Raw genomic sequence first — 26849 nt, 5'->3', positions numbered from 1 at the left:
GTCTGTCTCATCGCTTCTCGGCCTTTTGGCTAAGATCAAGTGAAGAAGTAAGTCTGTCTTCTTAGTTCATCTTTAACCAGGTCTATCGTTAAGACGGAATCAGCAGACTGTGCCTGACTAGATTTACAGGAAGCCCCACCCCACCCCACCCCCACCCCCGCCAAAGCGCCCACCTGTTCCAAGAGCACAACAACCAGCATTCACCCGAGCATTCACCCCCTTTAAGAAGCAACCTTCTTAGCACATTACCTCCAGTAGGGTAATAGCTCCAGTAAAATCTCTCTGCGAAAGTAGCTCCTCTAGTTTCGGAATCTTCCTACCTTTCTTCTTTCTTTTGTCTGTGTGCGGTAGGTCCCCGCCTACAGCAGGTTTGGCCCTTGATAGCATCTGTGAAGGAAGCAACAAAGACAGCTGTGTGATCGAACTCCGACTGTCAGTTTTAAACTCGGAGCGACAGCTCCAGAATCTGCAAGTCAAATTTTTACCAACGAACCTCAGGGAAACCCGTTCAAGCTCTCGGTATCACGTATTTTACTGAAAGGGCCATCACCCTGCACTTGAGCTGAACCCAACGGCTACCACACCTAATCTTCTTTATCGATTCATTCGAGCGGGCTAAGCGATGCTTTCGCGCAGCTTCTGTCATCTCCGCCTTTCCTTGATCTGCTTTCCACCCCCGTGCGGAGAAACGGAGAAGCAGTCGGAAGAAAGCTTCGAGGTGTTTACAGTTGCATCCCTGTCTCCCGTGAGAACGGGGTAAGGCGGGGAAAGCATCCTCCGCTGACACTCCTAGACTTCGCCCAGAAGTGTGCTGGGAACCTCCGATCTCCGGTCCTAGGTTCCACTCAAGGTTCTCCCTCACTGTTCAGACCCACTAACCATCTTGGCGTTGGTTCGGTGAGCCCCTTCCCGGGATCGAGGGACAGGCAAGGCCCAGCCTCAGCGCCTCACGGCATGCACACAGCTCTCTTCGTCTCCACGGCAACCCTGCGGGGGTGGGGTCTGGTTCGTCAACGAGAAGCGCTCTCAGGAGAACCGGTGCCCGAGGCTATTTGGTTCCGCCCGCCTCCGTCGCTGAAGCAGTGGAAGTTCTTCTCTTTAAGGAGGAGAGGCGTCGTTCTGGGTTCTGGGAGTGAAAGTTTGTTTCTCTACTTACGGGTTTACTTTAAGAAAAAACGAATTCGAACGGCATTCTTTTTCAAACACGAGTTCCCGGGGAAAGTCATTTTGAAGGACCACTTCCGATTTGGACCGTGTTGGGCTCCATAGCAACACCCGGCGCTGACTGGCACGTGATCCTGGGCCTCGGGACTCCGGGAAGCTTAGAAAGCATCGCTGAACCGAGCAGTTGGCGTTTATGGGCGGGAGTTCACCAAAATACAATTCCTTATCTACATACATAAACATAATAAGGAACTGTAGTAAATATATGTTGATTGGACGACTTAATTTACCCACTTTATTCCTGAACCGAGTTTGTACGGCTGCAGGAGGATGAAACCATCGCATCGTGGAATGTTAGAGCTGGAAGGAATCTTAAGGACATGCAGCCCAACCGAACGAGAGTCCGTCCACCCGACGGGCAGCGAGCCAGTAACAACCGACACGGAGCTTCTGCAAAAGTGAAGAAAGGCTATTTATTGATGGGGCACCACCCCGGAGAAGGAGGGAATTGATGTTCAAAAGTCCCAAACTCCACAGTGGCTTACAAGCAGGGGTTTTTTAAAGGGCGAGAATCCAGGGTAAGGGTCTCAGGGCCTTGGGTCATGGTGGTTGATTACGGGTCAGGCCAGCTATAATATTTCCCTTCTTGATCGTCTTATCCCTTCTGGCGTCTCCCAGTCTGGTTTCGGTGTGATTGTAGCAAGGTGGTCGTTCTGCTTCAGGAGCCTGGTCGTTCTGCTTTAGGGGCTTGGAACTGCGAAACATTCTGAGCAGATTGCCTTGGTGATGTCATCTCTAGAGTACAAAGGCGAAAGTTCTACATCCTGTAACTATGGCTAAGCTGCAAATTATTGTTTTTCTTCTTGCATACATGTCACATTATGTTTGTTATCTCAGGCAGAACAGTATCCCACTGACCTTTTGGGAGGCAACTTTATATTATTTCCTGAAGCAATTTTACAGGTTTCTTTAACAGTAACTAAGCACTACATGCCTCTAGTCAGAGGCAGCTGGGAGCAATACGTCTGAACTGTGGGGTCTGTCAGCGCTTGCATCCCCAGTTTCACCCTGAGAATTAGCAGACTAAGGAAGTAACATCTGGAATATTCTCCCAAGTGTATAGGTAGTTGTGGCATAGTTGAATTACATCACAGACCACTCTATACAACTAGCCCTGTAGAGACTCCTGTATACCGTATGCTCAAAAAGGCCACATGTGGTTTCCTAGATTTTTTTGCATCCTCCTCATGCTCCAGCCCTTGTCTCCTACCACTCATCACTTGGAGAATACGTAAATGACTACATGCCATAATTCACTGATACATACACTTTTGTATAGGTCCTTATATTCAGAGATAGGAACATGCATAGACTTAAGAATGCACAAATTCACCAGCACCATACTTATATTTCTTTTGGTTCCAAATGCTAGAAATACGTCTACTTTTGGTTGATTTAAAGCAAAATTATTATTTTTTAATTATTTTTTTAAGATTTTATTTATTTGACAGACAGAGATCACAAGTAGACAGAGAGGGGGAAGCAGGCTCACTGCCCAGCAGAGAGCCCGATGTGGGACTCGATCCCAGAACCCTGGGATCATGACCTCAGCTGAAGACAGAGGCTTTAACCCACTGAGCCACCCAGGCGCACCTAAAGCAAAATTATTTTTAAGCTCTTCTTTAAAGAAGTCTACATATTTTTGTAATTGCTTTATTCCACTCTCATTCAAATATTGAACTCATCCTTTTAAAGCACATAATTCCCTGACTTTAAGTACAAGTATCCCCTGCTTTTTGGAAGTTGAAGTTTGGCTCCTTTGCTTTTATGGAAAAGCTGCATTAGTAGCTGCTTTTGCCAACTGAAAGAAATCTGAAGAGGGTTTTCACTTTTACAAAGAAAAGGGAAAATAGCTCGCAGCATTTATTTTGCATCTAGAGGGGCAGCTCACGTTAGAGCAGTGAAAAGTGGCACTGCCAGGCTCCTTTCCTGGGAACCACACTCAGCATCCCAGCAATAAGCCATCTGAGCTTTGAATTGTGTCTCTAAGTATCTGTGCTTTATCTAGATTTATTCTGTGCATCTGTTAGCAAGGTATCAGAAAAGCTTAAGAGAGGTGATTATTTGGATCTGGCAGAACTCAAAAATTTCCCATATAAATTAATAGTAATTGCTTTTTTATTTTTTAGATTTATTTATTTTAGAGGAAGAAAAAGAGTGCACAAGCAGGAAAAGGGGCAGAGGGAGGGAAATACAAGCAGATTCCATGTTGAGCATGGAGTTGATTCAGGGCTGGATCCCATGACACTGAGATCATGACCTGAGCCAAAATCAAGAGTTGGTCGCTCAACTGACAGAACCACCCAGGTGCCCCAAGGATAATTGCTTCTTTGCTTTAGGACATTTTAGCTTAGGAAAGGTTTCTTAGGAACACTCTGCTTTCAAATAGTGGGGGAACCTGTGTTCAGAGTTGTGTATCCATCACCAGTGTGAACTTCTGGAACACATTCATCATCTATAAAAGAAACCCCACATCCATCAGCACTCATTCATCTGCCCCCTCCTGCCTTTAGCCTCTGGCAACTGCTAATCTATTTTTTGTCTCAATGGATTTGCCTCTTCTGAACGTTTCATGTAAATGAAGTCATACAGATTTCCACATACCATATTTCGAAATATTGAAAAATTTTAGTCAGTCTAGCAAACTGTTAGGTAAAGTGTTTTTATCCTATCTTGACAAATATACCATCATGAGGAAGGTCAGGCTGCAATTTAGGAATCTCAGACTTCCCAGAATTCTATTGCTGGAGATGGCAGTGTGGCGAGAGAACGCATAGCCCAGAGCTGCTCTTGCCAGGGGCTGAGGGCAGCATTGCCAATAATGGTGCAAACAAACTTGTAGATATTGCTAAATCCATTGAATTGATCTCTGATTTCCAGTAGTTTGGGATACTTCTTGAAGCCTCCAAATCCCTGTAGAGGCTGTTTGAACCGTAGCTCTGTTTACGAAGGACAGAATATAGCATATTGAGTGTTCTTGAGAAGAAGCTATTATTCCTAACTACAATTGAATCGAAGGTGTTACCAAACCTATGATAAGATAAACACACAAAAGCTGGTTGCACGGGTAAGAGGCAGAGTTGGAATGGCAACTTTATTGCAGTTGCAATAGAAAAGCAGTTTTGGAGAGACTATAAAAAAATAATCCACACTGTGGTGGTGGTTGTATGACTACGTAAATTTACTAAAAAACAATGAATTGTACACTTAAAGCAGGTGCATTTTATGATATGTAGATTGCACCTTGCTAGATCTATAGGTTTTTAGAAAAAATGTATTTGTTTATTTTGGAGAGAGAATGAGAGAGTCCTGCATTGGGCTCCACACTGGGCATGGAGCCCACTTTTAAACAAATAAATAAAAAATAAAAAGCTGGAGGGATAAATCATTAAAAATCAAATGGTAAAAAAGAAGAACCCTCAGCATTTGTTACAGAACCGCAGAGACTCTAAATATTCATCAGCTCTACTGAGTGCTATTATTTTGTTCTTCTGTTCACTAGTTTCACAAATAGTCTACCTTACCACCAAAAAGAGTTATTTTTAAAAATCAAATTTTAGGGGCATCTGCCTGGCTCAGTCAGTGGGGCAAGCTGATTCTTGATCTCAGGGTTGTGAGTGTGAGTGTGATCTACACCCCTGTTGGGTGTAGGAATTACTTAAAAATAAAATCTTTTAAAAAAAGAAACCCAGGGGCGCCTGGGTGGCTCAGTGGGTTAAAGCCGCTGCCTTCGGCTCAGGTCATGATCCCAGCGTCCTGGGATCGAGCCCCGCATCGGGCTCTCTGCTCACCGGGGAGCCTGCTTCCTCCCTTCTCTCTCTGCCTGCCTCTCTGCCTACTTGTGATCTGTCTGTCAAATAAATAAATAAAATCTTTAAAAAAAAAAAAAAAAGAAACCCAAATTTTATTCCACTCCTTCCCCTAGGTTAGATGGGCTCATAGAGAAAGGACCTTTTTTGACTGTTCTAAGTAAGAGCAAGAGGACTCTGGGATTATGCATTTGAAAATACACTCTTTAAAGAAATAGTTTTTCAATTATTTTAAAATAACATTTTTCCTATTGCAAAAGTACTCCCTACTCACCATGGAAAATTTGGAACATATTGAGAATTAAAATTAAGAAAATAAATTATCTATACACTTATAACGAAGAAATGACACCTTCTAACATTTTGCTTTTTTAAAAGTGGTTTAGGGATGCTTGGTTGGCTCAGTCAGTGGAATGGGAGACTCTTGATTTTGGGGTCATGAGTTGGAGGTAGACCCTAGTTACAAAAAAAAAAGAAAGAAAAAGAAAAAAGTGATTTAACCAGTACAAACAGGTTTTATAGTCATAGTTGAACTGCTGAAAATTGGAGAACTAGATAATAGGAAATCTGTGGGTAATAATTGTTGAAATTAAGTGATGAGTATGTGTTATTGACCATTCCATTTTTATATAGAAAATTCCCATAATCTAAATTTTATTCATTTTTTAAAAAGATTTTATTTATTTGAGAGGGAAGGAGAGGGAGAGAGTGCGTGGGGAGGTGGGGGAAAGGGTGCAGAGGAAGAGAAACAAGTAGACTCTGCACTGAGTGCAGAGCCCAATGTGGGGCTCCATCACATGACCTTGAAATCATGACCTGAGCCAACATTAGGACTCAGACACTTAACTGACTGTGCCACCCAGGTGCCCCCATAATCTAAATGTTCAGAGACATTTATTTGAAAACTCCCAAATACTTCTGGGTGGCCAAATTTTTAAAAAAAAATTTTTTTTAAAGATTTTATTTATTTATTTGACAGATGGAGATCACAAGTAGGCAGAGAAGCAGGCAGAGAGAGAGGAAGAAGCAGGCTCCCCGCTGAGCAGAGAGCCCGATGTGGGGCTCGATCCCAGGACTCTGGGATCACGACCCGAGGCGAAGGCAGAGGCCTTAACCCACTGAGCCACCCAGGTGCCCCTGGGTGGCCAAATTTTTAACTGGTATGAGTTAAAGACATGGGAGTCCATATTTATTTCCACATACAAAGTAACATGCATTTATACCCACTAAAACCAAGTGCCGTTTTCTATGTGAGAATACTGAGAAAAATAATTTTCAACCTCTGATTGTTAGTGTAATTATTTATTTGGTGGAGAGATCATTGGTAAATTAGAAAACAATATAAACATAATAACATGTAAACGGGAAAAATACCAGGGGTTGCAATCTAGTGAACTCTGAGACAAGGGACTCCCTGTGTCAACCGGTTCCTGAGGTGTGGGATCCTGGGAAGGTCCCTTTCGGTTCATCTGCCAGTGCCGAAGGCAGCCAAAAACAAGAGTTGAAGGTAACATAGGATTGTGTACTTGATTTTTTTCTTTTCTTTTCCTTTTCCTTTTTCTTTTCTTCTTTTTTTTCTTTTGGATTGTGCACTTTTGAATCAGCAGAACCTAGATATAAACTCTGTGTCCCCTGCTTCCTATCTTTGTGACCTTGAGCAGGTTACTTAACCGCTATGTGTTTTTATTCCTCTGTAAATAAAGGAAGTAAAATCCACCTCACGGATTTGCTTAAGACTCACTTGAGGTCATTTATAAGCAAAACGCAGGGGACACCTAGGTGGCTCAGTCGGTTAAGCCTCTGCCTTCCACTCAGGTCACGATCCCAGAGTCCTGGGATTGAGCCCCACATAGGGCTCCCTGCTCAGCAGGGAGTCTGTTTCTCCCTCTCCCTCTGCTTGCCACTCTGCCTACTTGTGCTCTCTCTCAATCTCTCTGTCAAATAAATAAGTAAAAGAAAATAAGCAAACCGCCGTAGAATTTAGTGGATAAATGCGTAGCCTCAGGTGGCGGACTGCCTGGGTTCAGTTCTTGGCTCTGTCACTTGCTTTAGCTTTGTGACCCGGGCAGGTAACTTAACGTCTTTGGGCCTCAATTTCTCACTTGTGAAAAGAAAATGATAGTAGTACTTACCTCCTAGGTTCATTGGTTGTGAAAGCATTTAGAATAGTGCTGGGTGGGGGCACCTGGGTGGCTCAGTTGGTTACAGCATCTGACTCTTGATTTGGGCTCAGGTTATGATCTCAGGGTTGTGGGATTGAGCCCCACACCGGGCTCCACTCTGGGTGTGCCAGTGTGTGGAGCCTGCTTGGCATTCTCTCTCTGCCCCTCCCCTCCCCCCCAAACGACTAGTGTTAGGTGCACTGTCAATGCCATTATATGTGCTTCAGTCTTCATATTGCTTTTATTTATTGAGATACAGTTTGAGTGCGATGATACTATTTTAAAGTATACAATTTAGTGTTTTTTTTAGTATATTCACAAAATTGTGCATCACCATTGTCTAATTTTTAAACATTCTCATCACCCCCAAAAGAAACCTGTACCCATTAGCAGTCACTCCCCATTCCCCTTTCCCCCCTAGCCCCTGGCAACCATTAATCTATTTTCTGTCTTTATGGATTTGCCTATTCTAGACATTTCATATAAATGGAATCATGCAGCATGGAGTCTTTTATGTTTGGCTTCTTTCATTTAGCACTTTTTTTTTAAAGTCTGTTTTTACCTTTTACTTTTTTTTAAAATTTATTTTATTGTTTAAAGATTTTATTCATTTATTTGACAGAGATCACAAGTAGGCAGAGAGAGAGGAAGGGAAGCAGGCTCCCCACTGAGCAGAGAGCCCCAGGTGGGGCTCGATCCCAGGACCCTGGGATCATGACCTGAGCCGAAGGCAGAGGCCCCAACCCACTGAGTCACCCAGGCGCCCCACCTTTTACTTTTTATTTTTAAATTAAACTCTGCACCCAACATGGGGCTTGAACTCATGACCCCAAGATCAAGAACTACATGCTCTAGCAACTGAGCCAGCCAGGCGCCCTTTCATGTAGCATGTTTTCAAGGCTCATCCATATTATAACATGTAGTAGTACTTCACTCCTTTTGACAGCTGAATAATATTCCTTTGTATGGACATGCCACATTTGTTTAAGCCTTCATATTATTTCAAGCACATAACACATAGTAAAGGCTTAGAACCTGGTGGTCTTGTCACCCAGTGCCTTGGGATTCAGGGCACTGCCTCAATCATGTTCCATCCCTGGTGGACTTGTACCCAAGGAAGAAGCCAGGCCATTAAAGGTACCCACATACAGCCTAGTGCTGGGCCTCTCTTTGCCTGCCATGCACAGTCCTGCCTTGAACTTCTGTACATGGGTCTCAGAAACCTCAGGTTCCCTGTTCTCTCTCTCCAGCCACACATAACCTGGGAAGCTGCTCTAGTTCCCAGCTCCTTTCATCTGCTCTTTTCTGGCTCCATTGTTTCAGTCCTCCTGTGGACCTGATGTCCTTAAGCAGTCCACATCACTTTGTGTTTTAGACCCTTGTTACTGCCTGGGTTTGTGTATATTATATTAACTATTATTACATTAACTATCCATTACTGCATAACAACTTACTGCCAAACAGCTTTGTAATCACTATTCTTTTTTTAAAGATTGATTTATTTATGTTAGAGAGAGAGAGAGAGCAGGGGGAGGGGCAGAGGGAGAGGGAAAGAGGCAGACTCCCCACTGAGCGCAGAGCCTGATGTGGGGCTCCATCTCATGACCCTGAGATCATGACCTGAGCCAAAACCAAGCATCAAATGCTCAAGGGACTGAGCCACCCAGGCATCCATATAATCAATATTCCTATCACATGTGATTTCTGCTGAGCAGCTCAGCTGGGTGGTTGTGGCTCAGAGTTTTTCCCGAGGTTGAAGTCAGACTGTCAACTGGGACTGTAGTCACCTGACATCTTGACGGGAGCCGAAGGGTCCCATCCCAAGTGGCTCACCCCCCTGCTTGGTTGTTGGTGGGAGGCCTTGTTACCTGCCACATGGACCTCTGCCAAGGGCTGCTTGATTGTCCACACAACAGCATGACTGGCTTCCCCAGAGGGAGCGATGGAAGCGCAAACAAGGAGGAAGTCACAATGTTTTTTATGGTGTACCCTTGGAACTCAGACCGTCATTTCTGTAATATCTTGTTGATTACACAGATCAGTCCTGTTTACTGTGGGAGGGGACTACATACAGATGCAAATGCGGGAGGCGAGACTCACTGGGAGTCAGCCTACCACAGCAGGCCATTGTCACCAAATCCACTCCACCTCTGGATTACCACTGCCTATCGCCTCTGCTTTCAGACTAGCATCACCAGTCTGACGCTGGTTTGCAGCCAGCCTGAGGGTTTGCAGCCTGCAGATCCTCATTTGAATACCACCAAAGCAGAGTCTGTAAATTCTGTAAATTCATCCTCATGGAGGAAAATGGTCCTTCTCAAGCTCAGGTTGACGCGTCCACCTGTACCTACAGCCCCATCCCTTCCCAGTTGAGGGAAGTCCCCTCTGCTTGCTCCATACCTTTGCCCTCCCCCGGCTGGCTGACGAATGCCTCCCGTGACTTCCAACATCTCCTAGAGAACATCTGTTTGCCATGGACTTTGGACATTCCATCTGACTCAGCCCTCTGATGTTTATACACTTTTCATTTCTATGACTTAGCACAGCTGACTCATCGCTGCCCGGTGCATGTTTTGCTTCCCTCTCTGCTTGGTGGTTCAAATGCTTCATGTAGCCTGATATCACGCTGATACGCCCCAGCAACTGCAGCTTTGCACTCTCCCCAGATTTAGTTCTTTGAAATGTTCACATTTACCTAGATCTTCCAGTAAGACAGCAGCAATAAACAAGTAAACAGACAAACAAAATATCTCTCTCTCTGGCTACCTGAGTGATTTCTCACCCCTTCCCCCCGCCATCCCCCATCTCCTCCCCATTTCTCTCTTCTTTACTGTCAATCCTCTAAAACGAGCTATCTAGGGGTGCCTGGGTGGCTCAGTTGGTGGAGTGTCTGACTCTTGGTTTCTGCTCAGGTTCCTGGGATCAAGCCCTGTAGTGGGCTCTGTGCTTAGCATGGTCTGCCAGAGATTTTCTCTCCCTCTCCCTCTGCCCCTCCACCCACTTGCACTCTAAATAAATAAGCAAATAAATAAATCTTTAAACAACTAATAAAATGAGAGCTCTCTCTCTCTCTTTTTAGAGAGAGAGAGCATGCGCTTGCAAGCTTGCGGGGAGGAAGGTGATGCCCACGAAGAGTGATGTTGACATGCCTAAATTTTTGTGGCATACAGTAGATGGAAGGATTGAAAGAGTCAGAAAAGTGGGGCACCTGGCTGGCTTGGTTGGTGAAGCATGTGACTCTTGATCTCAGGGTTGTGAGTTAGAGCCCCACGTTGGATGTAAAGATTACTTAAATGATTACTTAAATAAAAGTAAAGATTACTTTAAATAAAATCTTTTTAAAAAATTCAGAGAAATAGACATGCCAGAATAGATCCATTGTGTTAGGTCAGCAGAAGACCCAGCAGAGAATTAGGCTCAGAGGACAGCGCGGAGGAATCCCATTTATCAGGGCTCCTGGGAATGCACTGGTAAGAGGGTCACTAACGTCACTAAGAAGCTCAGTGGTGCTTTTCCCATAGGATATGAGTGATGGAAGGAGGGGCTGTTCTACGACTTGGCTCACTGATAGTAATGGGGATGACACGACCTTGATATAAAATACCCCACTTGATGGCCTTTAATGGCAGAAGCCAAAGGTTTATAAATTGAGAGTGGCAGCCAGTGGCCCCAACTAGTGGAGATTTTCAGAGACTTTGAACAGAATGGAATTTCCCTAGGAGGAAACGAGATGGGTAGCCAGCAAAATACTGCTTCCCATGTATAATCCAAAAACGACAAGGATTAATAAGCAAGACAGGGAGGAAGACAGTCGCCCCAATGAAAGGTAACAATTCCTTGCCCAGTTTCCGTCCCGGAACGGTGTTCACACAAAGGAGCCAATGACTAAAGACGTGGCCCGGTCTCCAGGGAGAAGAACCTAAACACTGTGGCAAGAATGAACTATAATAATTGCTCCAATCCTTCCCCAAAGAGATCTCAACATTTATGTGGGTGACAGAACACTGGGGGAAGGGACTGTGAAGAGTGGAGGAACCCTAAAGTGACCTCCAAACTTTGAGACCAAAACATAAAGCAGGCAACCCCGTACGGTTCACAGAGTTGCATGCAGGCTAACTTGTGGATGGGGGTTGGGCTGCTGAGGATCCGAGGCTGAGCAGCTACTCTCTGTAAAGCTGAGATTTAATTCACAGGTTTTATAAAGAGAGTGGATGTGAGGGAGAGCATAGCGGTAAGATCAAAGTGAATACATGAATACGATTAATTGCTCACAGTGATTATGCTCCTGGCATCTTCTGTGCTTCAAGAGGGGGAAATTATGTTATTGAAGTTTGTATCTCTGTTAGTGAGCTGGGGACCGTGACAGATCTCCCAGTGCTCTCCGGCAGGGTGTGATCACATAATGTACATCATTCTTTAGGGGTTCAGAAACAAGGGGTGCTGGAGTGGCCATTGAGCTGGCCTAGTTAAGATCACAGGCCAAAGGTAGAGTCACTCTGGCCATAGCAGACACTGGGATGACCTTTGTGTGCAAGATCAGAGGTCGACTGATAGCTGGAGACCTGAAGGCCCCCCTGTTAGAATGGGAGCAAATGGATTCCTGAAAAGAACAACTCATGATGAGTCCTCTGGGCCCCTGGACTCATTGGTTGCCATTTCCCTCAGCCCTAAATGTGTAGTTGGGATTGACATTCCTGGAAGTTGGACTAACCCTCACATTACTTCCCTGTCATGTAGCCTAAGAATTATCACAGAAGGGAAGGCGAAGCGGAAGCGGCTGACACCACACCTTGCCCACCCCCTCTCCCACACCAGGCCAATATGGTATCCACAACATAGCACTGCATTCCAGGAGTTGGGGGGTGGCAGAGATTAGGGCCACTCTTAAATATTGCTAAGATGAAGAAATGTTGCTCTCTTATCTCTGTTTAGCTGCCCAGTGTTGATCCTGCAGCAACCAGACGGACCCCAGAGAATCACTGCAGGCTACCGGGAGGAAGAAATCCCAGTCCATACCAGTTGTGCCAGATGTGGGTCCTTAACTGGAGCAGAGCTTTGCAGCCTCAGGAATATGGTTTGTGGCCATTGATTTGGCAAATGTGTTCTTCCCATCCCATTCAGGAGAGAGGATCAGTAATAGTTCCTGTTCCCAGGACCCCTGGGTGGCTCAGTCAGTTAAGCTTCCAACGCCTGGTTTCGGCTCAGGTTGTGATCTCAGGGTGGTGAGATCGAGCCCCTTGTGGGGCTCTGCACTCTGCATGGAATCTGCTTGAAGATTCTCTCTCCTTCTGCCCCTCCCCCTACTCGCGTGCGTTTTCTCTCTCACTCAAATAAATAAATAAATAATATATATTTTTTAAAAAAATAGTTCCTATTCCCGCAGAATGGATTAATAAGCATTTGCGGTTTGCCACGGAGCTGTGTTCTCTCTTCAGTCTGCTGTCGTGACACAGTCTAAAGAGAACTAGAGCATTTGGACTTCCATGTAACATCACGTTGACCCACTACAGGGGTGATACCGTGCTGCTCAGGCAGGACGATCCTACAAGATTTGGTGACCTGCCACTTCCCCAAAGATTCTAGAAGCCTGACGGTCAGCAGCATGCTGGGACATGTCCTTCTAAGTCAAAGACAAGTTGCTGCCTCTCCTATCCCTTCCTGGAAGGGAGGAAGCCCAAAGCCTCTTAGGAATGTTTGAATTCTTGAGGAAACACATTCCACACCTAAGAAAACTCTTGCTGCCCACATGCTGGGTTCCATGGAAAGCTGTTGGCTTTGAGTGGACCCAGAGCAGGAAGAAGCCCCACAGTAGATCCAGGCTGTGATACAAACATCTCTTCCATTTGAACTGTATCATCTAGCATAGCCTGTAATGTTGGAGGGGTCCGTGATGGAGTAAGTGTGGCATTTAAGGCAAGTCCCAGTAGAAGAATCACCAGGTAGAGCCCTTGGGTTATGGAACAAGCTCATACCAACTGCAATGAGGAATTACACTCCTTCAGAAAAGCAGCTCCTGGTTTGGCACTGGGCCCTGGAAGAGATAAGAAATGATCATGGGTTCAGAGTGCATTGTCACCAGCTAGGTCCTAATGAACACGACAAGTCATAAAGTCAGGCAGGCCTAGCATTGAAGCCATCATCAGAAAAAGCTGGCCTCTCTGGGACTGAGCTCAAGCAGGACCAGAGGGCACAGGCGAGCTGCATGAGTCCATAGCCCTCATAGCCCTCCTGTCCAGTTGCTCACTGTGCCTGTCCCGGCACCCCACTCCTAGCTTAGACCTGTGATCACATGAGGAGGTCCCACATAACCAGCTAAAGGAAGAGGGAAAAAGCCCAAGTTGGGGGTTATGAATGAATCATCTCAGGATTCAGTACAAGCTGGAAATGGTGGCTGTGGTGTAGTCTCACTTGGGGGGAGGTCTTGAGAAATAGTGGTGAAGGAAAATCTCCCCAGTGGGAAGAACTTTGAGATGTGTGCCCAGTCATCCACTCTGTGCGGCAGGAAAATAGTCCAAGGTTAGAACAGGTGTGTGGTCATGAGCAGGGACCTGGCTGGCGGGTGGAGCATCACAATGAAAGACATTGGAGGGACGCCTGGGTGGCTCAGTCCTTAAGCATCTGCCTGCGGCTTGGGTCATGGTCTCAGGATCCTGGGATCGAGCCCTGCATCAGGCTTCCTGCTCCGTGGGGAGTCTGCTTCTTCCTTTCCCACTCCCCCTGCTTGTGTTTCCTTTCTTGCTGTCAAATGAATAAAAAAATCTTAAAAAAAAAAAAAAGACAGACATCGGAAAAATCTGAGACAAGAAAATCTGGAATAGAGGTATGTGGATGAACATGTAGGAGTGGACACAAAGGGGAAGTTGTTTGTATCACATGTTGAGGCCCACGGGTAAGTATCTATTACAGAAGATGGGCCAACTAGACAAAATTACTTGGCCAGATAATCTAGGTCACCTTTGTCAGAGCCCCTCTACTCCCACTGTCGCATATTGGCCCCTGAACAAAGAAACCATGATGGCAGAGATGGAGATGATACAAAAACCTAACAGGATGGATGGTCATTTACCAAAATATAGCTATTGCTACCATCGAATGTCTAATTTGCCAGCCGTAAAAACCAATGCGAAGCTGTATTCCTTCAGGAGACCAAGAGGATGCTTGGTGACCGGCTGAACACATGGGGCCCCTTCTCTTCTGGAAGGTCCAGCTCTCACAGAAATAGACACTCCTTCTAGGTATGTGGTTGCCTTTCCTGGCTGCAGGCACTCACTGGCAACATTCTCTGGGGGCTTAAATATCACCTGATCTACACACGTGCAATCCCACATAGCTTCGCATCTGACCAGAGGACACTCTTCACGGCACAGGAGTTCGGGGAGTGGGCCCATGTACATGGAGTCCGCTGGTCATATTACATCCCTTACCAACCCAGAAGCTGCTGGATAGATAAAGTATTGGAATGGCCAATTAAAGATGTAGTCACAGCTCCAGCTGCAATGACGACGTTACCCCCAGGACATCATGGTGTGTGCCTTCCATCAGACAACTTAGTATGTTGCTGCGTCTTCAACAGAAAGAATGCATAGGTTGGGAAACAAGAAATGGAATCCATGAGTGGCCCCAGTTAGCATCATTCCAGTGACCCAGTGGGCTTCTCTGTCCCTACAACTCTGGGTTCTGCAAAGTTAGAGGACTTGGTCGCCAAAAGGGGCATGTTCTTACCCGGGGCACAGCAAGTTCCCATTGGACTACAAGTTATGGCTGCTACCAAGTACTTTGGCCTCCTAATGGTCAGAGACTAGCAGGTAAGACAAAGAATCCCTGCCTCATCAGACGTCATTGACCCCATCAGCGGGAGGAGTTAGGGCAGCTATTAGACAGTGGGAACAGAGAGGACTCTGGTGAATTTTCTGGGTGTCAGTTGGCACTTGTTGGCCCAACTGTGACTGTGATTGAGGACAAAAATAGTAACCATGGCCTGAGAAGGTGCTTGGACCCCTTAGGCACTGGGACTTGGGGTACTCGCCCAGGGAAGCTAAGGTGGGAGCGGAGGATGAGGAGAATTAGAATGGATAGTTGTGGAGAGCTATGATGAAGACCAGTTGTGGCCTTGTAGCCAACCGCAGAGACAGAGGCTAGGGTTCATCCCATGAAGTTCCCTCTTCTAAGTTCTCTCTCAGGAAGGGTGGCCTCTGAGAGCCCTGACGGAGATGTTCCCTAATACGGACAGAGAAATAGATCCACGCAGTGCGCAGGGTGGACTAGAGTGGACATGGTGTGTCATTCAGATGCCCCCGTCAAGTCAGGGCTTGTTGCCCAACTGCCAGAAGATGTGTTTAACTGAAAGCCTCCAGTTTTAGCTCCTTCAGGATCTGCTCCAGGGTTTGAGCTCAAGTCATGCACTTTTCAGTGGCCCCCGGCCATGACTGAGCAGGGTTGTGGTACAAGGCTGTAGGCTTCTCTGCCCCGGGGGTAGACTCCTGCTCCCAGGCGGGCTGGCCAACTTTGTCAGGTCTGTATCCTTGGCTGACTGCTCTCTGGGACAAATTCTGCTTTCCCCCTTGACTTTCTCCAGTGTTACATCCCAGGAATCATCTGTACTCTTAATTCCTTATCAGTATCTTGCTTCTGGGGAACCCAAACTGTGACAGCACGCATTTTCAAATTTCCCCAGAAGTCTCCCTTGTCCCTTCCCATGATCCTTTATATTGTTTTTCATGGATTCAAATTCAGGAAAATTTTAGACTTCTCTTCCCAAACATTTGAGCCAAACCTTCCTTCTCCATTCTTCCAAAATCTCCCTTCTCCATTCTCCTATATACCCACGGCAGCATTTAACCACTGATTCCCTTATGTTTTACTATTTTCATATCTTCCCAAATAAAAGTTCTTGGGGATATATATATATCCTGCCCCCCAAGAACTTTTACGTGTTTAACTGAAATTTCATATATATATATATATATAAAATTTAACTTCTGCATGTTCAGAGCGACTACCTAATGTAGGGACCATATGGAAAATGCTATGTTGAACTTATTTGATAATGAAAGCCCAGGCCTGGGAACCTGTTAGAACATAAATAAGGGGGGCACCTGGGTGGCTCAGTGGGCTAAGCCTCTGCCTTCAGCTCCAGTCATGATCTCAGGGTCCTGGGATCCCCACCCCCCCGCCTGCTTCTCTGCCTACTTGTGATTTCTCTGTCAAATAAATAAATAAATAAAAATCTTAAAAAAAAAAAAAAAGAACACAAATAAGGCCAAGTGGATTAAAGGCAATTATGGAAGTTATAGCTAGAGGGAACAAAATGTCAGATTATCCTGTGAGGGCCACATGTTTGGCTGACTTTCATGTCAAAGTATTCTATTCCTGAGAGACACTGTTCATCTACCATGAATTACCAAGCAGAGTTTCTGTTGATCATTTTCAAGAATTTCTTCTTTTTAAGATTTTATTTATTTATGTAATCTTTACACCCATCGTGGGAATCAGACTCACCACCAGAGATCAAGAGTTATGTGCTTGGTTCTTTGCAGATGATATGAGAGTTTATATGGAAAACCCAAAAGACTCCACTTCAAAACTGCTAGAACTCATATAGAAATTTGGTAAAGTGTCAGGATATAAAATCAATGCACAGAAATCAGTTGCATTTCTATACACCAACAACAAGACAGAAGAAAGAGAAATTAAGGAGTCGATCCCATTTACAGTTGCACCCAAAACCATAAGATATCTAGGAATAAACCTAACCAAATAGGCAAAGAATCTGTACTCAAAAAACTATGAAGTACTCATGAAAGAAATTGAGGAAGTCACAAAGAAATGGAAAAATGTTCCATGCTCATGGATTGGAAGAACAAATATTGTGAAAATGTCTATGCTACCTTAAGCAATCTACACATTTAATGCAATCTCTATCAAAATACCATCAATTATTTTCAAAGAAATGCAACAAATAATCCTAAAATTTATATGGAACCAGGAAAGACCCCAAATAGCCAGAGGAATGTTGACAAAGAAAACCAAAGTTGGCGGCATCACAATTCCAGACTTCAAGCTCTATTGCAAAGCTGTAATAATCAAGACAGTATGGTACTGGAAAAACAGACACATGGATCAATGGAACAGAGTAGAGAGCCCAGAAATCGACCCTCAACTCTACAGTCAACTAATCTTTGACAAAGCTGGAAAGAATGTCTAATGGAAAAAAGACAGTCTCTTCAACAAATGGTGTTGGGAAAATTGGACAGCCCCTTGCAGAAGAATGAAACTGGACCATTTCCTTACACCACACACAAAAATAGACTCAAAATGGATGAAAGACCTCAATGTGAGATATGAATCCATCAAAATCCTTGAGGAGAACACAGGCAGCACAACCTCTTTGACCTCAAGCGCAGCAACTTCTTCCTAGAAACATCACCAAAGGCAAGGGAAACAAGGGCAAAAATGAACTGTTGGGACTTCATCAAGATCAAAAGCTTTTCACATCAAAGGAAACAGTCAACAAAACCAAAAGATAACCGACAGAATGGGAGAAGATATTTGCAAATGACATATCAGATAATGCCTAGTATCCGGAATCTACAAAGAACTTATCAAACTCAACACCCAAAGAACAAATAATCCAATCAAGAAATGGGCAGAAGACATGAACAGACATTTCTGCAAAGAAGACATCCAAATGGCCAACAGACACATGAAAAAGTGCTCCACATCACTTGGCATCAGGGAAATACAAATCAAAACCACAGTGAGATACCACCTCACACCAGTCAGAATGGCTAAAATTAACAAGTCAAGAAATGACAGCTGTTGGCAAGGATGTGGAGAAAGAGGAAGTCTCCTATTTTGTAGGTGGGAATGCAAGCTGGTGCAGCCACTCTGGAAAACAGTATGGAGGGTCTTCAAAAAGTTGAAAATAGAGTTACCCTACCACCCAGCAATCACACTACTGGGTATTTACCTTAAAGATAAAAATGCGGTGATCCTAAGGGGCATGTGCACCTGAATGTTTATAGCAGCAATGTCCACAATAGCCAAACTATTGAAAGAACCTAGATGTCCATCAACAGATGAATGGATAAAGAAGTGATATATATATATATATATATATATATATATATATATGTGTGTGTGTGTGTGTGTGTGTGTGTGTGATATACATATATCATATATACATATATATGATATATATGATACACATATATACATATATACATATATATACACACATATATACATATATATGTATCACTTCTTTATCCATTTTATATATATGTGTATATATATATAAAAAATCTATCTATCTATCTCACATAATGGAATACTATGCAGCCATCAAAAACTTGACATCCTGCCATTTACAATGACATGGATGGAACTAGAGGGTGTTATGCTAAGTGAAATGAGTCAATCAGAGAAGACAATTATCATATGATCTCCCTGATATGAGGAATTTGAGAGGCAGGGTGGGTGGGTCGTGGGGGGTAGGGATGGAAAAATGAAACAAGATGGGATCAGGAAGGAGACAAACCATAAGAGACTCTTAATCTCACAAAACAAACTGAGGATTGCTGGGGGTGGGGGGCAGGGATAGGGTGGCTGGGTTATGGACATTGGAGATGGTATTTGCTATGAGTGCTGTGAATTGTGTAAGACTGTGTAAGACTGATGAGTCACAGACCTGTACCCCTGAAGCAAATAATACATTATATGTAAAAAAAAAAAAAAAAAAAGAGTTGCATGCTTGGGGTACCTTGGTGACTCAGTCGGTTAAGCATCTGCCTTTGGCTCGGGTCATGATCCCAGGACAAGAGCCAAGGCCCCACTGGGCTCCCTGCTCAGTGAGGAGTCTGCTTCTCCGTCTCCCTCTGACCCTCCTCCCCACTTGTGCTCTCTCTGTCTCAAATAAATAAATAAAATCTTAAAAGAAAAAAAGAAAAGAAAGTCGTATGTTCCCGCAACTGAGCCAGCCAGGCACTCCCATTTTGAAGAATTTCTAAGTTGACAATCAAATGTATCATTAAAAAAAAACCAACTACGTGATCAATGACCCATTTATTTTACCTGGGAGAGTGTTGGGAGGAAAACCTTTTTCCTCTTCCAACTTGGATACGGTGGTTGGGGATCTGCAAATTAACTAACAATAGACAGATCAACAGCAAAAGGACGAGGTTTATTTTCACTTTGGGAGCTGGAGGGGAGCTCCCAGTAATGGAAAAGTCCTGGAATAGCCAAAGTTTATGTACCTCAATTTAACAAAAGAGTTTATTTTAGGGCTTCGATGGGAGAGTATAGAAGGTTCTATTGGGCTTTCTGATGCTAATGGAAAGGGTCGGTCTGTCTCTCCTGGGCAGCTGAATTAGCAGGAAGCTCCCTTTGAAGGGGGTTGACGGTAGCTGTATTTTCGGGAGGCTCCGCTTTCAGATTAAGAGAATTGCAGATAAAATTTCTTTTTGCGACTTCTGTAGCTCGAATGTCTTCTTTTTAAAATAATCTTTATACCCACCCTGGGGGTCCAAGAAGGTCTCCGCAAGGGATAAGGCCTTGTCCAAATTTCTGAAGAGAGGAACCTACCTGAGATCTTGGCATACGTCTAAGCACGCCTGTGACCATTTGCTGTTGGGAATTAAGCGGTGCCCGCGATACCCCTGTTACCGATCGACGGCAGGCAAGAAAACATCAATAAGTGTTTCTTCTAAAAGCCCTTGAAAAGGAAAAAAAAAAAAAAAAAAAAAAAGGACGAGCACTCGTCGCTGTTCTTTAAGAGGGCATGGTGCTGGGGGAGAAAGAGCACATCGGTCCTGGCTGGGTAGACCACGATCTGGGGTGTGGGGGCCCGATATGGGGAACTTCGGGTAGCATGCAGGTTCCACCCTGATGACCGTGTTTGCTCAAGTTACTTCCCCAAGTACAGATCGAGGATCGTAGCATCGAAGCCGAGTACAGATCGAGGATCGTAGCATCGAAGCCGAGTACAGATCGAGGATCGTAGCATCGAAGCCGAGTACAGATCGAGGATCGTAGCATCGAAGCCGAGTACAGATCGAGGATCGTAGCATCGAAGCCGAGTACAGATCGAGGATCGTAACATCGAAGCCGAGTACAGATCGAGGATCGTAGCATCGAAGCCGAGTACAGATCGAGGATCGTAGCATCGAAGCCGAGTACAGATCGAGGATCGTAGCATCGAAGCCGAGTACAGATCGAGGATCGTAACATCGAAGCCGAGTACAGATCGAGGATCGTAGCATCGAAGCCGAGTACAGATCGAGGATCGTAGCATCGAAGCCGAGTACAGATCGAGGATCGTAGCATCGAAGCCTTGCAGTCGTGGAGAAGACTGGCTTCTAGCGGAGGTAGGGCGCTCAGCCCTGCGCGCTAGGTCTGTGCTTTCCGGGAATGGGTGGGGTGGAGAACAGAAACCTCCTCAAGGGGGCTCCCCAGACGCGCGTCATTCGTCACTTGGGCTGGCTTATAAAAACTCCACCAGAGCCCCAGATCAGTTTTAGTTTCTCTTCTTTCGGAAGGAGCCTCGCGGGGCCCAGCTGGGGAACGTCACTCTCGCGGAGCCCAGAAGCGAGCGAGGGGTCGCTCGGTCGCGGCGGTGGCCCGCAGATCGGCGCGCGCCGTCCGCTCTCTTCCCATTCGGCAGCAGTCGCGGGTGACTTGCAGCCTGCCACCGGGCTCGGGTCAGTGAGTTCTGGCCTCTCGACCCGGGGCCGAGCGGGAAAGCGAAAGCGCCTGGTTCGGCTAACGGCGGCGAGGAGCGCGCGCTCGCTGGCCCGGGGCGCGCCCGCCTGAGCACCGCCTGCGCCCGCCCCCGGACTCCTATAAGTTTCGATTCTCCCCGGAGCAGAGTCCCGCGTCTCGGCCGGAGAGCGGAGCGCGCCATGGCGGACCCGGAGGTGTGCTGCTTCATCACCAAAATCCTGTGCGCCCACGGGGGCCGCATGGCCCTGGACGCGCTGCTCGAAGAGATAAGGCTCCCCGAGGGGCAGCTCCGCGAGGTGCTGGAGGAGGCTGGGCCCGACCGCTTCGTGCTGTTGGAGACGGGCGACAGGGAAGGGATCACCCGGTCCGTGGTGGCCACCACCCGAGCCCGGGTCTGCCGTCGCAAGTTTTGCCAGAGACCCTGCGAAGACCTGCACCTCTGTAAGCTCAACCTGCTGGGTCGGTGCAACTATTCGCAGTCGGAGCGGTGAGTGCAGGAGGGGGCGGAGGTGGCGGCTTCGCGGGGCTGCGGTCTGGGAGCACTCTCAGGGGTGCTGCTCCGCGAGGGGCGCGCCCTCGTGGGGACCTGGTACCTCCAGTCTCGCGCCTCTGCTTCCCCGGCCCCGCCCGCGCTTCTGCACTTGGCTGTTCCCTCGCGCCCAGCGCCTCCGCACCTGTCCTCGATTTGGCTAACTCCCCATCGCCCAGGGGAAGACCACGCTCATCTCCCCACCCCCAGAGGAATACAGTACTTTTGGGTCAGCCTGGGTCTGGAGCATTTAGAGGCAGGTTTGATAAGGAAGGGAAACGCCTCCCCTGTGTGGAGTCTTGAGTCTTTCCCTCTGTGCTACCGTCGTCCCTGTCCGCGCTCGGATTGTCTGTGCCGCAGCGAGATGGCCCTGCGCTTGGCCCTCCTTTCCCAGCCCCCTCCATGCCCCTCATTATCACCTCCCTGATCTCTGAGGCTAGTCCGCACCACCTGGCCAGAATGGTCCTCGTCAAGGTAACCGATGAAGTAGTGTCTTCTCCCAGCGCTCCTGCCCCAAGTTCCCCGTGGTGGCCTGAGCGGGTGACTGCCCGCTCTTGGGACCACTTTGAAAGAGGGCGGTGTATCTCTCGGGCAGCTGCTTCTGGGTTTCCACTTGTTCATTTTTTGCCTCTTTACTATAGTGTGCCCCGAAGTTTGGGATAAGCCTTTTGACCTGTCTTCCCAGTCTCTCCCGAAGAGCGCTCACTCCCTTGGGTTCAGCTGTCACATCTACAAAGATGGCTTCCATGTGTATATCGGCTGCCTCCGCCTTCCTGCTACATCTGGGTTCTTCCTTCCCCAGTGTCCGAGCAACATCTGTACCTGGATATGCTGCCAGTCAGTCACACTCATCCTCTTTCCTCCAGGGCAGGGTCTCTGGCACTGCCCCAAGCCCTTCTTCACCCTTCACAATACCTTCATCACCAAGCCCTTTTCTTGAGGACTCCTGTCCCCTTCCAGCTTGGTTTCCCTCATCCCATCCCACTTCTGATTGAATGCTTGTTCAGTTAGTGAATGATTCTCTCTGACCATAGTCGTTCTCCCCCATCTTTTCTGTCCCTGTGCACTCTTGCTCAATTATTTTTCTTGATATACTACTTTTTACACTTGGCCCCTCCTTAAAAACTTTAAGTGGTGTCTTGGTGTCCAAAATGGTGGCCGTCAATCTTTTGATCTTGTGCTTGTTAGCAAAAACCTTTGGATTACTCACCCCCAGTATGTGTGTAGGAAAGCATACAAAAGACCGGTGTTTTATTTTATTTTATTTTTTTAAAAGATTTTATTTATTTATCCAACAGACAGAAATCACAAGTAGGCAGAGAGGCAGGCAGAGAGAGAGGGGGAGGCAGGCTCCCTGTTGAGCAGAGAGCCTGATATGGGGCTCCACCCCAGGACCCTGAGATCATGACCCGAGCCTAAAGCATAGGCTTTAACACACTGAGCCATCCAGGTGCCCCAAGACCGGTGTTTTAAATGGATGAGGTAGATGAGATAAAACAATTTTTTTTAGGACAAAATGGTAAAACTTCTTAAAAAGTGCTGAATGTGTTCCATTATTTAAAAATATATATTTATTGAATATGTTGGGAAGCACCAAAATGAAAGTTGGCTTCTAAGTTTTGGTAAATTATGAATGAGTATAGAGGGAATCCTCCAAGTCACAGCCACCCAGGAAATGTGGGAGGAGGAGGAAGGGCAGGGGGTGGAGGATAGAAAGGGAAGGAACATTCTAGTACTATCCTGAATAACAACAGAGTTGAAGGGATTTATCTTCTTCCTTTTTTTTTTTTTTTGGTGCTTTTCTGATCTCTTACTAAAAATTCAATGAGTGTTGGCTTTTAGTTTTAAATATATATATATATATATATATATATCCGTTATATTTTAATTTTTTACTCTAGATAGTTTCAAAATATACTAGAGAAAAGAGAAGGATGACCTGCTATGTACCCATCATTTCAATTCAACAGTTTTCAAAATATGGTCAGTCTTGTTTCATTTATTTCTCCCTCCCCATCCCTGTCCCCAGCACCTAATGCGTTATCTTAAACCAAATCCCGGAGATTATGTGTTCCCTAAATTCTTTAGTATCGCTAGAGGGTAAGGACTCTGTTTTATTATTAACATAACTATAGTACAACAATCACAATTTTTTACAATTACAATTTTAATATAATCTGATATGTGGTTGGCATTCAGATTTCCCTGATGGTCTTATGATAGGACTTGCATTTTCAGGAAGAAACCTGCAAACACATAATCCATAATTGTTTAAATATGTTACATACCCATATGTAAAGAAACTTGAAATTTCTTATACACAATATGTTTAGACACTTTAGTTTTTTTTAAAGAAACTTTAGTTTTTTGTTTTATGAATTTTATTATGGTATTTTTGTGTGTGTGGCTTGAAACATCAAAACCATTTTAAACTCCTATATTGGGTTGTTAACCAGGACTTTTATGTATTTTAAAAGGAGAGATAGGATACAGGGATAATTTGGTCTTTCAAGTTTGGATGGGTCCTCTGGGGAATTCATTAAGGGTTTGTTTTTTTTTTTCTTTTAGTGAAGCGATAAATTTTCACTTCTTACATATTTTCGTCTAGTTGTATTTTTTAATTTCCTTTTTCATCACTTTCAAATTAGAGAGAATTAAACATTTTTAATCCATTAAAGTGTATTTTGTCGTCATAATAGGGCCCTTGGGAGAACTTTTTTTTTTACTCGAAACTTAAAAATATGTTTTTTCCCCAAGCGTGTTTTAGAAATATTCCCCCCTTCTTAGAAATTTATAAAATCTAAAACTTGACATGTAGGAGTCTAAGGACTTCCTGCAGGTTAGTGGGATCTGTTGACTAAGTGATACTCATATCAGTTGCCTGAGGACAGTTTGCATTTTGCTGGACTTATAAAATCTTCTTTATACTGCTTTCTATAAAAATTCCTATATATTCATAGATAGGACTTCTCCTATCTATCCTGCAGTTCTAGTCTTTCTTACATGGGTTTTTTTTTTTTAAAAACTTTAAAAAAGATTTTATTTATTCATTTGATAGAGAGAGAGCACAAGCACGAGGAGCAGCAGGCCGAGGGAGAGGGAGAAGCAGGCTCCCTGCTGAGCAGGGAGCCCAAAGCGGGGGCTTGATCCCAGGACCCTGGGATCGTGCATGACCTGAGCCACCCAGGCGCCCCTCTCACATTGCTTTTAGCTGTACACCTTAGTCAACATGCTTGCTTCAGTGTTGGGTATTTCCTTGTTTTGGTACATCAGTTTGGATGTTTCCATTTGCTTTGCCGAAATATATGCCCACACATGGAGTTCTGATCCCAGTTGTGATGCAAACAGTTAACTACCATTTATTGAGCAAATAACTACGTTTCAGGCACGATGGCAAGCAGTTTAGAGATGGTATCCAAGATGGTCTTTACCATGGCTCCGGAGGTGGATATTATAAATCCTTTCTTAATAGAAGTCGACTCAAGACCCAGAGCTGTTTGAAATTTCCAGAAAGCCACAGAGCAGATAGCTGGCAGAGTTGTTGAACCCAGATCCATCAGCACGATTAATTACTTAACGAGCTACTTACGTGGGGAAGTAACTCTGTGAAGTAGGATCTTTCATTAATTCAAGTTGAGTGGGTTTTTTGTTTTCTGGGTTTTTTTGTTTGTTTGTGTTTTTTGTTTTTTCTTTCCAAGCATGACTGTTTAACTGTGTGAAGCAGGCTCTCTAGTGTTTTCAACTAGCTTTGCGGTTTTTGCCAATGTGGGTGTTTCCTTTGGGCTCTTTCCTGTTTGTATGCCTTTCCTGTTTGGTTAATTGTAACTTTGGGTGGGGTAGTTAGATGGAAGAGGTTTAATTGACTATTTAATAGATTGGGGGGGGAAAGCAGATTGCAAAGAATAATATTCTTTTAAAAAAATTATTTATGTATTTGACAGAGAGAGAGAGAGAGTGAGCCAGAGAGCACAGGCTGAGGGAATGGCAGAGAGAGAGGGAGGAAGCAGGCTTCCTGCTGAGCAGGGAGACCGATGCAGGCTTGATCCCAGGACCTTGAGATCATGACCTGAGCCAAAGGCAGACGCTTAACTGACTGAGCCGCCTAGGTGCCCTGCAAAGAACAATACTACAAGCATCAGAGTATTTATCTATATTCTAAAAATATAACAAAAGTTATATAAAAGAAAATACAAGATAAATAAGCTTACAGCTCACCTCCCAGAATAAGAAATACTTATGCATTTCATTTTGCTTTTCTTTTAAGATATAATAAAAGCCATAACAGGCCAAACATTATTTTCTATTTCCTAGTGTCGTTCCTTTCTCTCCCCAGAAGCAACCTCTGTCGGGATTTATGGTGTGTCTTCTGCCCCTCCGTGAATTCTATAATTTCCTCATGTACATGTTTGTATCCTTGTGCAAAATGTAGTATTTTATATATTTGAGAATTTTTTTTCAATGTTATGCTTTGGAGATAAATTCCTAGTGATACATAAGGATCTAATTTATTCATCTTAATGGCTGTATAGTATTTCATTCTGTGATTTCTGGCACAGTTCAGTACCTGTGGCCCCAGGAACAGTCATTTGGGATATTTCCAGTTTTTTGCTCTAGCAAACCCTGCTGTCAAGAATATACATGTCTTGGGGCGCCTGGGTGGCTCAGTGGGTTAAAGCCTATGCCTTCGGCTCGGGTCATGATCCCAGAGTCCTGGGATCGAGCCCCACATCGAGCTCTCTGCTCAGTCGGGAGCCTGCTTCCCTCTCTTTCTCTCTGCCTGCCTCTCTGCCTACTTGTGATCTCTCTCTCTGAGTCAAATAAATAAATACAATCTTAAAAAAAAAAAAAAAGAATATACATGTCTCTTGGTGCTTCCCCAGAGTAGCTAGATCATGAGGAAATGGAATTGCTGGGCTGAATGGTCGCACAGCTTCAGCTTTTCCAGATTCTGACAAAAGAGTTTCCTGGTTTAGAGTCCCAGTTTCCCCATCTTATGGCCGGCTGGCACTTGGCATTATCAGACTTTTTTTTAGTTTATGCCAATTCCAAGGGCATGAAATGATACCTTAATGTCCCAGTTTTTAAAAGGATTTCCTCTTTAAAGTTTTTATTATGTGATACTTAAGTCTTATGAAAATATATAAAACATCCAATGAGTTATCTGTGTACGCATGAATCAGCTTCAGAAATACAATATTACTCATTTAACCGTCTCCCGAATTCTCTCTCTTTTTTAAGTAGACTCCATGCCCAGCCTACCATGGGGCTTGAGCCCCGATATCAAGAGTCCAACGTTTAACTGACTAAGCTACCCAGACACCCCTGAATTCCCTTTCTTGATCATCTCCCCCGTCTTAGAGGTGATAGAGATAAATACGGTTCTTTTTTTCTCTTCAGCTTCAGTAA

General features: G+C 45.0%; 2 protein-coding genes across 2 annotated transcripts in view; one reads left to right on the top strand and one right to left on the bottom strand.

Annotated features, from left to right (window-relative positions):
- Positions 1-983, bottom strand: part of IFT56 (intraflagellar transport 56) — a 45136-nt gene extending 44153 nt beyond the window's left edge. The window contains exons 1-2 of the mRNA XM_080819005.1: positions 880-983; positions 250-387 (exon numbers count right to left, since the gene is read on the bottom strand). Of these exons, the coding sequence (XP_080675131.1) occupies positions 250-387; positions 880-882 (141 nt within the window). The 5' untranslated portion in view covers positions 883-983. The remainder of the gene's footprint in view (positions 1-249; positions 388-879) is intronic.
- Positions 984-20893: 19910 nt separating this feature from the next.
- ZC3HAV1 (zinc finger CCCH-type containing, antiviral 1) overlaps positions 20894-26849 on the top strand; it is a 55391-nt gene continuing 49435 nt past the window's right edge. The window contains exon 1 of the mRNA XM_080818014.1: positions 20894-21401. Coding sequence (XP_080674140.1) covers positions 21094-21401 — 308 coding nt within the window. The 5' untranslated portion in view covers positions 20894-21093. The remainder of the gene's footprint in view (positions 21402-26849) is intronic.

This window comes from Martes martes (assembly GCF_963455335.1).
Source record: "Martes martes genome assembly, chromosome: 11".
Lineage (NCBI taxonomy): Eukaryota > Metazoa > Chordata > Mammalia > Carnivora > Mustelidae > Martes > Martes martes.
Note: the sequence above shows the minus strand (reverse complement) of the source record. Positions and strands in the feature narration are given on the sequence as shown.